Source organism: Acipenser ruthenus, chromosome 25 (assembly GCF_902713425.1).
Source record: "Acipenser ruthenus chromosome 25, fAciRut3.2 maternal haplotype, whole genome shotgun sequence".
NCBI lineage: Eukaryota > Metazoa > Chordata > Actinopteri > Acipenseriformes > Acipenseridae > Acipenser > Acipenser ruthenus.
The window spans coordinates 5,968,528-5,983,582 of NC_081213.1; the positions used below are offsets into that span (position 1 = coordinate 5,968,528).

The following is a 15,055-nucleotide window of genomic DNA, read 5'->3' on the forward strand; positions in this document are numbered from 1 at the left end:
TCAGGTCCTTACAAGTATTGAAAAAAACAAGTACACAAACAAAACGTGAAGTCTTGTCCATCCACTGGCACACAAAACCAGAGGAGTTGATAAAAATGACCCCGCACACAGAAATCCGTCGTAATTATTTATTATTATTAGTTTTGATACAGAACATTTTAATCCTGATTTAATATTTATTTATTTTTTTGCTAGTTGTGGCTTTCTCTAACCACGAGTTTCAAAGTACAATACCTTATGCTTACAACAAATGTAAATAAATATACATGAACAGTTAAGGTCTTCCACATATGGAAGAAATGACAGCACACCTGAGCTGTATCGCTTGTTGCAATATCTAGTGGAAGCTTTGCCGTGGAAAATGACGAATGCTGGTCACTGCTGCTCTTGTGGAGAGTTTAAGAGATCTGCACCGTGTTGTTTCAGTTCAGGTAAAAACAGTGAAGCTCTTCTTCTTGTCAGCGTGTACCCACAGAGGGATCGCAGCACGACAGCATTGCTGTGCAACGGTCTCAGCAGGTACAGTGGGCACGCTTCAATAACAAGCACATTTCCATCCTTCTGGGTTTACAGAACCGTTCCGTTTCACGTCTTCCCACTTGTATGCTGGACTTTACCCACCCTGAAGGCTAGGCTCAGGTCTTAAATATTTATACATTTTAACCAATTGCCAGAATTCAAAAGCCATGAATTACTGAGGCTAAATACTAGCCCTACATCTATGGGTTTAAGATGGAATGTATGTATGCCCCTAAAAATGGGGAAATATATCTTCCGATTCTATAGTAAAACAGTTACATTCGGTATATATTAACCAGGCAGTAATTAATACGATTTAGTGAGTGATTAGTATTGATTATATTCAGGGTTGGGGCCAGTTTAGGTTAATGAAATGAAATAAGCGTTGGTTATATCTACAATAAAAAAATGACTACTGCCTGGTTAATATAATGTATAATTTGGGTAAACAGGCAGAGAGTAAACAAATAGGAAGTATACAGGGGGTTTATTTGGGAACTCAGTGGTTCTATTCTGGTCTTCAGTGCTGGTGTGGATTTTGTTCTAGAATGCCTGGGTTTATTGTGGATTTTGTTCCAGAGTGCCTGGGTTTATGGCTGCAGTTCTTCAGAAGGAACTATTCAATTAAAATGTACAGCCCAAGATAGAGGCTGGAAGAGGCTAGGTAGAATAGTCCACGTTAAAATCACTGTAATATCTGGATTTGGGGTAATGTATTGCACTACCATGGTACCATATCACCAGCAGGTAATGTGCTTATGTATCAGGACTACTGTGCATTGTTCCAAATCCATAGGGTTGCCATTGCTGGCAATGTTGTGGAATAATGCACCAAGATTAAAATCGTATGTGTCAATCATTTTTCTGTTTAGGTCGTCAAGTTAATTGAATCAGGCCCTTAGTCTGCAATGAACTATAGACAGCGACTGCAATGTCAAGCAGCATTCTTTATAGAAGATAAGAATGCATGGAGGTGGCAGGGAAAACGAAAACCAACGGTGATGCAGACCCCAGAAAAAAAAAAAAAAAACATACAGTAAGAAAATCAAACCAATCAACAGGTCTGAACCTTTTTCATTTCACATGATTTTAACATCTTTTACAAAAGAGATCGTCGTCATACATTATATATCTTTCATATTTACATGATGCATAACTATATAAATACAATGACTCAATCAACCCATCTCAAAACACTTGCAGTTGGGTATCCTGATAAATTCTACATGAATTCCCCACAGCAAGAGTAAGCGATCTTCATGTAAAATCAGATTGGAGTCAATCCCATCTGCTTGAAAATCCAAGTCAATAAATAAATAGTGTTATACAGTATCAGGCAGTGGACTGTGTCTGTAACTAAGTGCTGGTGGAAGGTACATGGATGGACAGTATGATCACTGAATCCTGCTATTTATATCACTGTCTTCCAAGCTTCTTTAGTCAAGACCACCATTTGTCATAAATGCTGAGCTGTAAACAATACAGCCCATGCAGAATGTAATATTCCATTCAGGACTTGCAGAGTGCCATAGCCTGGTTGTATTGTATTTTTTTAAAAAGGCCTATGTCGCCACTTGCTGGACAGATACCACAACTTTCCTATTCAGAAATGTGATATTTTTTCGAGCTCTCTGCTCAGGTTATTTTCTCCACTGTGCTTTACTGAGAATGATGAAGACCCTCAGATCTGACCCCTGTATCAATGACCTCCTCCAAAGTTAAAACCACTCGATTGATAAAGCTGGTCACAATATCTATTAATGATAGGTGACAGCCTAGTTATCAACCTTGTGATTATAATGTATCTTGCCTCTACAAAGCAAACCAGCATGTACCGTTTCTGTGCAATTAGTTTACGATATGTCCCAAACAACTGGTGTGTCCCATAGCCTACAGTAAAATGCAAGCAATGCAGACTATACCTTTAAAACATGTAGTGTATTGGTTACACAAGTTCCTATGAAGAAAAGGAGGGGTACTATACTATAGAGCTAGGATCATAGTTCACAACCCCCTCTAGACACTAAGGGATCAGTGCACCATACAGAAATACTTCGGTCAGTCAAAATGTGAGATACAGTACATTGTATAAAAATATATCTTTATATATAAATGATTGCTCTAACAGATATAAATCTACATAAATAACCCCCACTACTCCCAATAGCTAATGCCCTCATCTTTCGACCCCTAAGACAGGGGGAGATGGCATTCCTATCATTTGTCCTCCAGGGGCCAAAAGCAGCTAAGATGCTGGGTGGTTTAAATGTCTGCTTTTTTTAACGAGACGCTGGCAGCACCAGTAACCACGCTGCACACTCACATATCCGAAGGGTATACAGGCTAAACAACGCCTGCTAACCTATTTTAGTAGATTCTCAGCTGATCTTGTTTGCAGCGTGCCCCTCCACGTTGTCCCGACAGCAGGTTTCACCCTTCGTCTTGCACAGATCGGGAGCGGTGCTTTTGGTTTGGGATGCACGCGACCATCCCTTAGGGTTCAGTGGTCAGTGCTCTTGTGCGGTGAGGGAGGGAGGTCGGCTGGCGAGAGAGAGGCTCACTTCGAGCCTACAGGAAGGCGTTGTCAGCGGGTGGCCCGTAGGAGAAGCCGGGGAAGGCTCCGGCCGCCTCTCTGACACTGCTGGTCACCAGGACGCTGTCCGAGTTCTGCAGGGAGTTGGTGATGGGTAGCTGGGTGAACTCGGTGTCAAAGTACTGGAGATCAACGGGGCCTGCCTGCAAACCAACAGCAAACCAGAACATCAGACAGCCCCTCCCACTACTTCCAATGTACAGATATGTATAATTACAGTATCATATTATTGCACTACTTCTGCTTTGTAAATATCCATAACTTTAAATGCATTAGCTCTGGGCAGCTAAAACAGAATCAGTGTATTAATCACTGCTTGAATTAGAAAATAGTTTGAACAACTTCCAGTGTCAGCATTTGCTCTCTGCTGTTGGCCCTGCAGTTCCTAATGAATTTAATTTCAATTGACATAGAGGGCAGAACTCACCAAGGAGGGGACAAAAGGAGGGATGATTTTCTTTGCTGTGAGGTCATCCCAGTTTATCGGGGAAAAGAAGGCGTGAGACTTGAGTTCCAGCTGCAAAGAAAAGAAAATGGAACATTTGAATGAATCCGTCAAGCATGCACATTTCAGCAAGACCTGGATTCAGTTTAGTTACGTCAACTGTAACAGGCCTGTCCCAACCTTACATTCCTCACTCTATAGGAATCTCTCACATAATGCTGCAGTATTATAGTTATTATTATTATTATATATTTCTTAGCAGATGCCCTTATCCAGGGCGACTTACAATTGTTACAAGATATCACATTATTTTTTTTACATACAATTACCCATTTATACAGTTGGGTTTTTACTGGAGCAATCTAGGTAAAGTACCTTGTTCAAGGGTACAGCAGCAGTGTCCCCCCATTGGGGATTGAACCCACGACCCTCCGGTCAAGAGTCCAGAGCCCTAACCACTACTCCACACTGCTGCCCCATAGTTAAAAGTTTTATTTTCCAATGCTATACCAAGCTGCGATTTACAATGCTTTTATTGTGCGTTACTTCGGGACATTGGAAGACTAGTTGTCGCTGAATTTGACTTTCTTCTAGTCTTTCTAAATGTAGCAATATTTGGTGTTTTAATGGTTATGGATGAGAAGATTTGCCACAGTAAACTTTTACAAAGACGCCGTACATATCTAGCTGTGTCTCAGCTCACAAAACAGTATACCCAAAAACAAGAGCCAACTCAATACAATGGAATACCACCTTCTAGGGCTTGAGTTGACCAGATCCTAGCCCCCAAATCTTACGGCTCATATTGAAGCTTGGAGAGTCTATCTGGGGCAGCTTGGACGTGTGTTGTACTTCCTCCAGAACTATAAAACACTGACTAGCGGTCACTGAATGCTTGCTATTGAAATGACAACGTTTCTCTTAGTATCTGCCAGCGCGCTCTTCTTCGGTGGAAGCAGTACTTACGAAGTCGTCCTTGGCCCCCAGCCTGTGTTTGCGGTCCTTCTGCAGCAGCCCCTGGAGCAGCTGGCACCCGGCGTTGGACACGTTGGGTTTGAGCACCAGAGCCTTGTGCAGGATGTTATTGTACATCTCCGCTGTGTTCCGGCTGTAGAAGGGAGGCTGGAGGGAGAACACAGAGGCCGGTCAGTTACACACACACATAGATATACCTACACAGTACACGCGCTCGCTACATTAACACCAGTTCCATTGAGAAACTGAAAACTCACCGTTTTAATAACTAGCTACAATGTTTCAGCTTCTGCCTTCTTCAGATTGCATGGCATAAACAGCTAGGAACATCAGTCTACCTACTGTAGGCATTCCTGCCATGCTATCTGAAGAAAGGGGAAGCCGAAAAGTCGTAGCGAATTATTAACATAGTGAGTTTTCAGTTTATCAATTACTTTTCTCCTTCATGAAGTATTTCTAGTATCCTGTTGGATCCCGATTTTCCTTGGATAATGAGCCGTTTGCTGTTTTTGAATTCACTGTATACAGGATGTGGCCACTTATAGGGAAATAAAGTAGTGTAATCAGAAAGTAATGTAACAAAGGGGAAGAAACACAAGATCAATTGGGTATTATATACACCCTAGAGCACTTAGCTATAAGTTGTTCATATAATTTCATGAATAAGCGTAATAGGGTGGCTGGTGACTGATAGGGGAGGGTTGGAGCTATAGAACTTTAACAAGGGTCTAATATATAGCTTCATAAAAAGCCACTTACTAGTCCATACATCATCTCGTAAAGCACTGAGCCCAAGCACCACCAGTCCACTGTCCGGTCGTAGGCTTGCTTCTGCAGTACTTCAGGGGCTAGATACTGTGGAGGAGGAGGAGGAAGCAAAAGAAAACTGCTATTAGTGTTCATGCTTGAGTACCCAACCTTCTACAGGACAAACCCAGACTCTATATACAGAGCTTCTAGAACCACAGGAAAGATTCTATACACAGAGCTTCTAGAACCACAGTCAAGACTCTATACACTGAGCTTCTAGAACCACATTCACCAATTACAAAGGTCAAGAAACAGAACCTGGAAAAGATATTTGCTCAGTGTAATAAATAAATAAAACTTCTAACATAATATGGTATGTAATTCATTTTCTAGTTATGAAGACAACTTTACAAAACTTCCACAGATTGACAATGAACACAAAAACAGCGAAACCATTGGAATTCGTATGGCTTTGCAGCTATTATTTTAAACAGTGAACCCCATTATTAGACTCCCCTGCCTGGTTGTCTCACCTCGGGGGTCCCACAGAACGTGGACGTGGTGCTGTTGGGGTCGACCCCCTCTTTGCACAGCCCAAAGTCGGTCAGCACGATGTGGCCTTGAGAGTCCAGCAGGATGTTTTCTGGCTTGAGATCTCTGAAAAAGAGAATGCCCCACCACTGTCATTCACTGCTACCGCAATAGAGAGAACAGAGAATCAATCGGCTAGTATCTATCTCAGTTGGATCTAATTTGTTTGCAACTATTTACTCAGCTTTCTATTTAGAGTCTAGAACAGTTTCACGATCACATTATTATTATGACGCTGGCAGGGTGGATTTTGTGCAGGTTTACCTGTAGACGATGTGCAGGGAATGCAGGTAGCCCAAGGCGCTGGCGATCTCGGCTGCGTAGAATCGGGCCCGGGGCTCCAGGAACACTCTATCCCGCTGCAGGTGGTAGAAGAGCTGGGAGCGGGCAGGGAGGAAGAGCACATTTTAAAACCACAGGCCTCGCAACACCAGCACAGTAGCAACTAAAAGAGGCTGCCACCTGCATTCCTGGTTTCTTCATGCTGTCAAGGTACGTTTCTATAACGTACAGTAGTTTGAAAAAAAATGTATATTATAGAGCACATGGCTTTCTTTTTTCACCAAAAGCTTGCATTCCTGAATCTTAAAACAACCTTCCAACAGTCTGAAACACTTCCAATATATCACTTAGCCCTTCAGTGTTCATTCAAATGCTAACGGTAGCTGAACCCATCATTAAGTCCAGTTAATGCGTCTTGCTTGTTGGCTACGATCACCGGGCATGTGGAAGTGTGGCAGGTTGCAATGCAGAGTGGTGCTGCACCTACCTCTCCTCCGTTCACGTAGTCCAGCACGAAGTACAGCTTGTCTGTGGTCTGGAAGGAGAAATGCAGCCCCACCAGGAAGGGGTGCTTCAGGTTCTTGAGCAGGACGCTCCGCTCGGCCATGATGTGCTTTTGCTGGACAGAGAAACACAAACCCGCACATTAGCAGTGCCCCTGAAAAAGCATATGTGATAAAGCCACATACAAAAGGGTGTCCCGTCTATTCACAGCAATGCTCACATAGGGGAACTGTTTAAAACTCTATTAAAATAACGTTTTTTCAAACTGTTATTTTTTATTTAAAATGGGTCTTACACGGCAGTAAGAAAGACAGCTCTTTTGTATCTGTTCTTATAAGGCACAATGTATTGCAAATATACACATGTGCCCTGCAACATGGCACTCTAAGACCTCGGAGGGGTTTGGCTCTGCCTCTGCCTAGCACACTCACCTCTTTCTTTTTCAGGATCATTGTCTTCTGCAGGACCTTCACCGCGTAGTACTTTGAGTTCTCCTTGTGCCTGACCAGCAGAACCTGCGAAGCAGAACCAACAGGGCAAATCAGACTGAGCACTGAGAACACTGGGGATGAGACTGAGCACTGAGAACACTGGGGATGAGACTGAGCACTGAGAACACTGGGGATGAGACTGAGCACTGAGAACACTGGGGATGAGACTGAGCACTGAGAACATTGGGGATGAGACTGAGCACTGAGAACACTGGGGAAGAGATTGAGCACTGAGCACTGAGAACACTGGGGATCAGACTGAGCACTGAGAACACTGGGGATGAGACTGAGCACTGAGAACACTGGGGAAGAGACTGAGCACTGAGCACTGAGAACACTGGGGATGAGACTGAGCACTGAGAACACTGGGGATGAGACTGAGCACTGAGCACTGAGAACACTGGGGATGAGACTGAGCACTGAGCACTGAGAACACTGGGGATGAGACTGAGCACTGAGCACACTGGGGAGCAGACTGAGCACTGAGAATGAGACTGAGCACTGAGAACACTGGGGAGCAGACTGAGCACTGAGAATGAGACTGAGCACTGAGAACACTGGGGAGCAGACTGAGCACTGAGAACACTGGGGAGCAGACTGAGCACTGAGAACACTGGGGAGCAGACTGAGCACTGAGCACTGAGCACTGAGAACACTGGGGATGAGACTGAGCACTGAGAACACTGGGGATGAGACTGAGCACTGAGAACACTGGGGATCAGACTGAGCACTGAGCACTGAGAACACTGGAGATCAGACTGAGCACTGAGAACGCTGGGGATCAGACTGAGCACTGAGAACGCTGGGGATCAGACTGAGCACTGAGAACACTGGGGATGAGACTGAGCACTGAGAACACAGGGGAGCAGACTGAGCACTGAGCACTGAGGACACTGGGGATGAGACTGAGCACTGAGAACACTGGAGATCAGACTGAGCACTGAGAACGCTGGACCGCACTGCACTCCAAACAGCAACAATAGGAACCCTTTTCATGCGAGCCCAACGCTCTGGAAAACGTATGACGTGATTCATCATCTGTGCAGTGAGGAGGTTGTAAAGTTGCAGCTTCCCACAATAATGTTTAATCTTACACTGAAATGTAACTTTATATCAGATCAGTAATACCACCTCATTGGTGTGTGTTTACTATAGTATTTAGAGGAAAGAATGCCGACAGCCCATCTACTTTACATTCTCAGTTAGTTTCAGCTGTAGGGACACAGGCTTCCTCCCAAACCTGTTAACCCCTATGCCACACCTTGATTCAAAATAGACATGATGATGCTATTGCTTGCAGCAGTAGAATGTTATTAATGAAATCATGATATAGCGCATAACTGGTGTTTTTTTATACTGAAACACTGACAAAATATTCTCAGTATTAAAGGTAACACTCAGCTTTGGTATCAGTCACTTACCTTTGCATTGTCAAGGTGGACAGGTTGCATTTGCCTATATTTAAACCTGAGATACTTTGTTTATATGCAAAACGTGAGATCTTCTGTGAGTGTTTACATTCGATAGTTACTGTAGGTCAACGGAAATGTCAGCAGGAAGAAAATACAACGACTTTGCCCATCGCTATCTAAATTGCCAGATTAGTTAAATGAATGAAGTTTGAAAAGTCCAATCCCTGTACGTGATAATAAAAAGATAAAGGATTAATACTGACCTTTCCAAAGCTGCCTTTTCCAATTACTTTAAGGTAGTCAAAGTCAGATGGCTTAACTCTGAAAACCAAGCGATGCACGCTGGTTAGTTTCACTTTATTAGGCTCAGTGAATTAAAACAGTTTATATGAAAAAGGAGGACAGAATAGAAAGGCTTAATAATACTTACTGGGTCTCCTCAGCTAGTGAGCTTCTCTGGGAACCAAGACATACCTAAAACAAGAGAGAAAAGAGATTAGTGACTTAAATCTCACTGCATAAGCATACATGATATGATATTATTATTATTATTATTATTATTATTATTATTATTAATATTATTATTATTAATATTATTATTATTATTACTCACAGGAGAACTTCTCTGGTCTTCTGCTTCCTCATTCTGGTTTTCATCGATTTTCAAAAATACTCGAACATCAGAACTATTAGGAATAAAAAAAAAACTTCATATTATCTAAAAGCTATGTACATTCTTTACAGTATTTGTACAGCAAATTATTATTTAAAACAACTTGTAATTGCAAAGCAGCCGACACTAGATGGCGCCCTTTGAATGCTTTTTGTGCAGCACCACTGTATTCTATCACAGCACCGGCTTATGATATGCTATTAATAGTTAATACACATGAACAAACCTGTATTTGTTCATGTGTATTAAGAGCATATCATACCTGCCTCGATGCTCAGGACGTTACATCTCACTGGCAGTCAATGCACTATTTCTATGCGGATTTAGCGTCACATTAAAACCTCAGTGCTATTTATGGTGTCCCCAGGTATTAACAGATTACATGACCAGACCCGGTTGTGTACTGGACACATTCTTTAAGAACCTAAGCCCTGTTCTCTCACTCACAGCGCATGACCAAAGCCGCTGTGGAGCATCTGAAGCATAGGATTTTTACAGGTAAATTAACAAAAATGTATCACTAGAGGGCTAATTTCTGCAGCCAAGCCTTTTGCAGCACAGATCCCTGCCTGCTGACCCCTCATTAATGCTAAAACGGGACCAGTACGAGACCGGAGCTGCAGCGCTCAGAAGTGGGAAACTCGCCAGTGCGGCAGCACGCTGCTCCAGTCAGATAATCCCGGTGCAGACAGGTACTCACTGTTGACACATGTGCGGGCTCGATACCAGTCTCTGAATAAAGTCGTTCAAGCCCATTTTCCTTTCTTTGATGAATGCTGCAACACAAAGCGGGGGAACCCGAGTCAGCGAGCAGCGCACACACCGTCAGTACAGCATGCAGTCTCACAGTGTTCAATTGAAACAGCAATATAATACATGCCGGTATCAATACACCGGGGAATCTGTACATGATATGACAGTGCATACATTTAAAAATAAGTGTCACAATGCAACATCTATACTGTAATTCCTTTACCATGTCGAGTGGTACACAAATTTAACTAAGTTAATCGTTAAACTCGGTATGCCCGAATGACGAATGTCAAAGGCAAGTCACGACTTGAGGATTAGTAACAGGAACGGATAACGCGGCTCTCTGGTGTGATAAACAGTCAGGCGAACGCTGCGTTTTTGGTCACAAGCAGCCGGCCTGCCGGTTTATCAGTCACATCTACGGCACCTCGCTACACTGGCGGCGTATGTTTCATTCAATCATATACTGCAATATATTTAAATTGCTTGCTGTATGTATGACACTTCATAGATAGTTTATACACCCGCTGTGTTTTTAAAACCACAAATACTGACACGTAAGTTAAGTGTTAGCCTGTCAAAATACAGTTAAGCGGGGTTAACACATCATTAGCCTTATACAGTAAAACGGTGTACACGCTTCAAAACGCGAATCGTTAGACCGGAGCACTAGAAACTACAGCACCAGGCTACAAATCGATATGAAACAACATCAATCGACATTCTATTAATGTACAGATAAAAAATACATCTATAATATATATATACAAACACGCAATGGTTAGTTCCTTTCACCGTTATCATAAATTAGGCTATGCAAATTATTTCTGAAACGATTTCAGCTATGTGAATAATTATTAAACAGGTCACAAAACAGCTATTGCATTTACATTGCGCAATTTGTACCAGCTAGAATTTGCACACACGCAAATAAATGCATACCCGTGAGAAATGCTACGAGTCCCCTCATTTTGGACTGTGTTAAATCGCAGGTAGAGTCTGTAACTGCCATGAACTGTTAAATCCAACGAACTAGTGGTGTTGACGACGAGCCAGACCTCTCTAAATGAAGATTCGCAAGGTTTGGTTTTCTTCAGTCCTGTTGCAAACTGCTCTGTCGTGCGTAACTCAGAAAGAGTTGATGCAACACACGCCACCAGTATCTCATTACAGTACTTATATACGAGTCACATGGGGAAGGCGTTCTCAGTTACATCACAGATGTAACTGTGCTGTGATGTCACGGGACTCCGTTCAAACCAGCCTCTTCCTGGCTTGACTTTCAGGTCTGCTTTCTTTTCTTTTTTTTATTTTTTATCAATGGAAAGCGCTCTTAGTAATCTGTACGGCTGCAGTTTGAACCACTACAACTAAAAAGTTTTGTATCTCCCTAGAATGAATGTAGCATTTCGGAATTGTAACATGAAATACTGTACTACTGTGGCTTCTGGTAGGCTTTTGCAATATATTTGTGTAGTTGCTTGATTACATGATGATACATGACAGTATCTAAATTATGTTAATATACATTTTATGATGCCTCAATCCTAAAATTCAAGGTGCTGTAAAACCTTTGGCCATAGCTGTAGTCGAGTGCTAGTTAAGTGAATAATGTAATTATTTTCCACAAACCTTACATGAACCCTTACAAAAACGGGCAGTTTTATTTCTCACGTGCAACGTGAATACATTACATGGTGCATATGTTCATAAAGCAAAGATGTTGCTTATACGTACATGCGACTTAATTGTTTCGCATACCGGTAGGGTATTTTTGAATTACCTATCCTGTCTTAAATTGTTTTGAATTTCCTAAAATCTATTTACCAGGAAATAATAATAATAATAATAATAATAATAATAATAATAATAATAATAATAATAATAGACCATTTGAAAAATAAATATGTGTTATATATACTACAACACATGTACTGTATTATAAATACATGCTGATAGTGATATAATGTATGCAGATAGGATGGCATAGCGTCTCGTTTGTTATGTAATGAATATAAAGGATGCTACAAATATTTAAGACTATAAACTCTATGTGACCAAGACATTATCATTTAATAGTGTACGCATTAAGCCCAACATGAAACGGTACTTTAGGGGGGACGCTTTTGCGCTGGATTCATTAAATCGTTTCTACAGATTGGTTATGTAGTGTGGACTGGGCCTTGTGTTTAAGTCAGAGCTGTTAAGGTATCAGAGTTTCCTGTGATCGGAAGCTGAAAGTCAAAGACGTACATCGAAGCATAACCGCATAAAAACTTGATAGGACAAAAGCAACAAAGTTGTTTTTTTTGTGTTTGTTTATATAGCGTTCTGCTGTTTTCAGTCTTGTTTACTTAGTCCCTACTGTGAGGTTGCGTGTCTTAGCTTTCCATTACCGTCACTCAAGATGTTTCGTACCCATTTCCTGCGTTCAGTTTAACTGGACCTCTTCGGGGAAATTGAAAATGTTCAAGTTACCTCATTTATAGTCGTGGTTGACATCTTTTATTGTCGGCCCCTGCAGATGTCTCGATGAGATATGTTTTTTCTGTTTGCGGTATCGGCCCTGTTATTAAGTTTTAAGTTTCTGCAAAGGTGATGACTTCTTTATTTCACATCGTTCTTTCAATTAACCCTTTACAGGCTGCAGTACATACAGTAGTCATACTTTATATAGCAATGCAGAATGCATGGTCTTTATTTAGTGTGTTCTATGGAAAAGCTGTCAGAAAGGTCAGATATTGGAATTCATGACTCCCCGAATGCCACATGGGCAATGAACCTGTCTGATTTGCTATGTATCCTTCTTTCACTCTCAACTACACAACAGCGTCACTCCTCCACCGCTAGGAAGCCTGCTCTGTGTACCTGGATTTCACAGTCCTTTCTACCTGGTCTGGAGCCCCATGCACTCACCTTGCCATCCTGTTTTACAGCTAATCAAAAAGTGCAGCTGAATATTCAGATACCAGGATAATCCCCTGCAAAGGGGCTGTAATGGAGGTATCCAGTAGTCACTGGCATTAACATTATTTAGCAGACGTTATATGAGGTTATAGGGATATATCCGTCTGTCTAACTGTGAATAAACATTTCACTCCTAATTCTTATTCTGTACATAGTGTTAATTTATTCGTCATACAGTTGCTTTGATTTTGAATGTACAGCTGTTGTATAGGGAGTATGTTACTGACATACGTGCAACTTTTTCTGCTATTTAATTGTGACTTCCCCAAATCATCTTCTCAGGAGTCTTCATTTAGCCAAAAGGAAATGGTGTCCATATTTAGAATTCACTGGTAATCTTTGTTGAAAAAGAATACTGAGTCACTGTTATATCGTATCCTCATATCTAAAACAGATCTTTTTGCCACAGCCAGTAATAGCTTCACAATGCAAAGCTATTTTTGTCATGATCCACGGCAGAACCAGCCAAAACGTTTAGCAGGCAGGACAATGATAACACAGGAGCACTTACAGTACTCTGTTGATGAAACAGTTATGATACATGGAAAAGGATGAATGTTTAAACCAAAACAGCTGCTTAGCAACGTGCTGTAATTTGGAACAGGATGATTCGTCTTAGTCATTCTGCCTGTTGGATTTCACTGAATGCAAGCAGGTTTCTAAAAAAAACAACAGCTTTGTAGTGATGAATAAGAAAAAGCTACCTAACATAACACTAGATCTTGTTAGAATTGAATATTCTTCTAAAACCATAACAGATCTCTTTTATTACAAACAGTTTGCAATAGATACTTCAGTTCAGCAGCTGTAATAAAACACCTAAGCTCAGGATTCAGTAACCTGTCCTGCAAGGAAGTATACAAATTCCTCAGAACACAAAACCCCCATGAAGAACCGAGGAATGTAACATTATACACACACGACAAGCCAAGGAATAAAAATATCATTTATTCTCAGTGAGACGACTGCACAGTACACCTTAATGCCCCAAAGTATCCCTGGCTAAATATAACGCTTCAGATTACAGCTGCAGGGTTACAGAGGCTGAGAAAACCAGTCAGAATTAAATATAAAAAGAAGGAATGAGGGAAAATAAAAGGAACCATCTTTATCAAGACCATGCTGGCACCTGAAAAGCATTTTTCATTTCATACACAGATTTATATACACATTCAAAACCCCCAGGAATCATAACCTGACGTGAAATACGATCCAATTAAATAACACCCAGAGCTGATTAGTTGCTTGCTGCAGTCAATATTAACAAACCTGCATACAGCACAGTCAGTTAGCTGCTCTCCCTTCCACAGAGACAAGCTTCAAACAGCTATTAATGACTAGTCTTATCAACCAAAAAGAAGTTTCAATTCTGTTTTTCAAAGCTCTTACCTCTAAAAGAGTTTCTCCCAGTGTTTGATTTCATTTCATCGTCTCTCTGAGCTGCTCGTGTCATTTGATTCGACTCTCTGCCAGTCCTTGCCTTTTAAACCCCCCCTCCTTGCCCTTTAACTGCTAGCTTGGTTAATGATTTCCCAAACACTTCCTTATTCACTTATTCACAGCCACTGTGGGAGGCTCATCCCCTTCCCCTGAGGTACATACCTACAAAGGAACACAAAGCAAAATGTTCTGTTTGAGAAACTTCTTCCGAAAGTTAGAAAATGATTAATCTGCAAACCGCAGCACATTTCTTAACCCATACTGCACAGGTAATGGAAGATTTTATGGTGATGATGATTGGGTAATTATTATAAAGTTTTCAAAACACGTACTGCTTGGAATAAAAACAAACAGGAGACAACTATTTTAATGATCTAAGCAGTGGCAGAACCTAATACCGTCGCCCTAAAACTTTGTGCTTCAATGCTGGATGCCTAAATATTTAATGAGCAATTAGTTTTCATTTTACTCGTTTTTTCACCTTTGCAGTTAGATGATGTTTCATTGCATTCTGTGTTCAGTTTTAATGTGTCAGAAGGGAGATAAGGGAACAAGAATTTGCTTGAAGATGGAATATTCCACTAGCAGTTAAAGTCAAGGCTTGCCGCTATAGCAGAAGCAATATGACTAAATGTATTCTTATTTACTCTGCATTACAAC

General features: G+C 41.3%; 1 protein-coding gene across 2 annotated transcripts; it reads right to left on the minus strand.

Annotated features, from left to right (window-relative positions):
• Positions 1–1,575: 1,575 nt before the first annotated feature.
• LOC117413751 (serine/threonine-protein kinase Sgk1-like) lies at positions 1,576–14,627 on the minus strand. Of its 2 annotated transcripts, none has more exons than XM_034023058.3 (13): positions 14,345–14,627; positions 9,936–10,011; positions 9,176–9,248; positions 8,993–9,036; positions 8,826–8,883; positions 7,091–7,174; positions 6,643–6,774; positions 6,138–6,250; positions 5,816–5,939; positions 5,292–5,387; positions 4,524–4,679; positions 3,540–3,629; positions 1,576–3,255 (listed from the first exon to the last, which is right to left on the minus strand). In XM_034023058.3, the coding sequence occupies exons 1-13, from the start codon at positions 14,406–14,408 to the stop codon at positions 3,088–3,090; spliced, it is 1,278 nt and encodes a 425-aa protein (XP_033878949.3). In that variant the 5' UTR covers positions 14,409–14,627; the 3' UTR covers positions 1,576–3,087. The 2 variants fall into 2 exon arrangements, with proteins under 2 accessions (XP_033878949.3, XP_033878948.2); XM_034023057.3 differs by lacking the exon at positions 14,345–14,627 and adding an exon at positions 10,931–11,144.
• Positions 14,628–15,055: the final 428 nt, after the last annotated feature.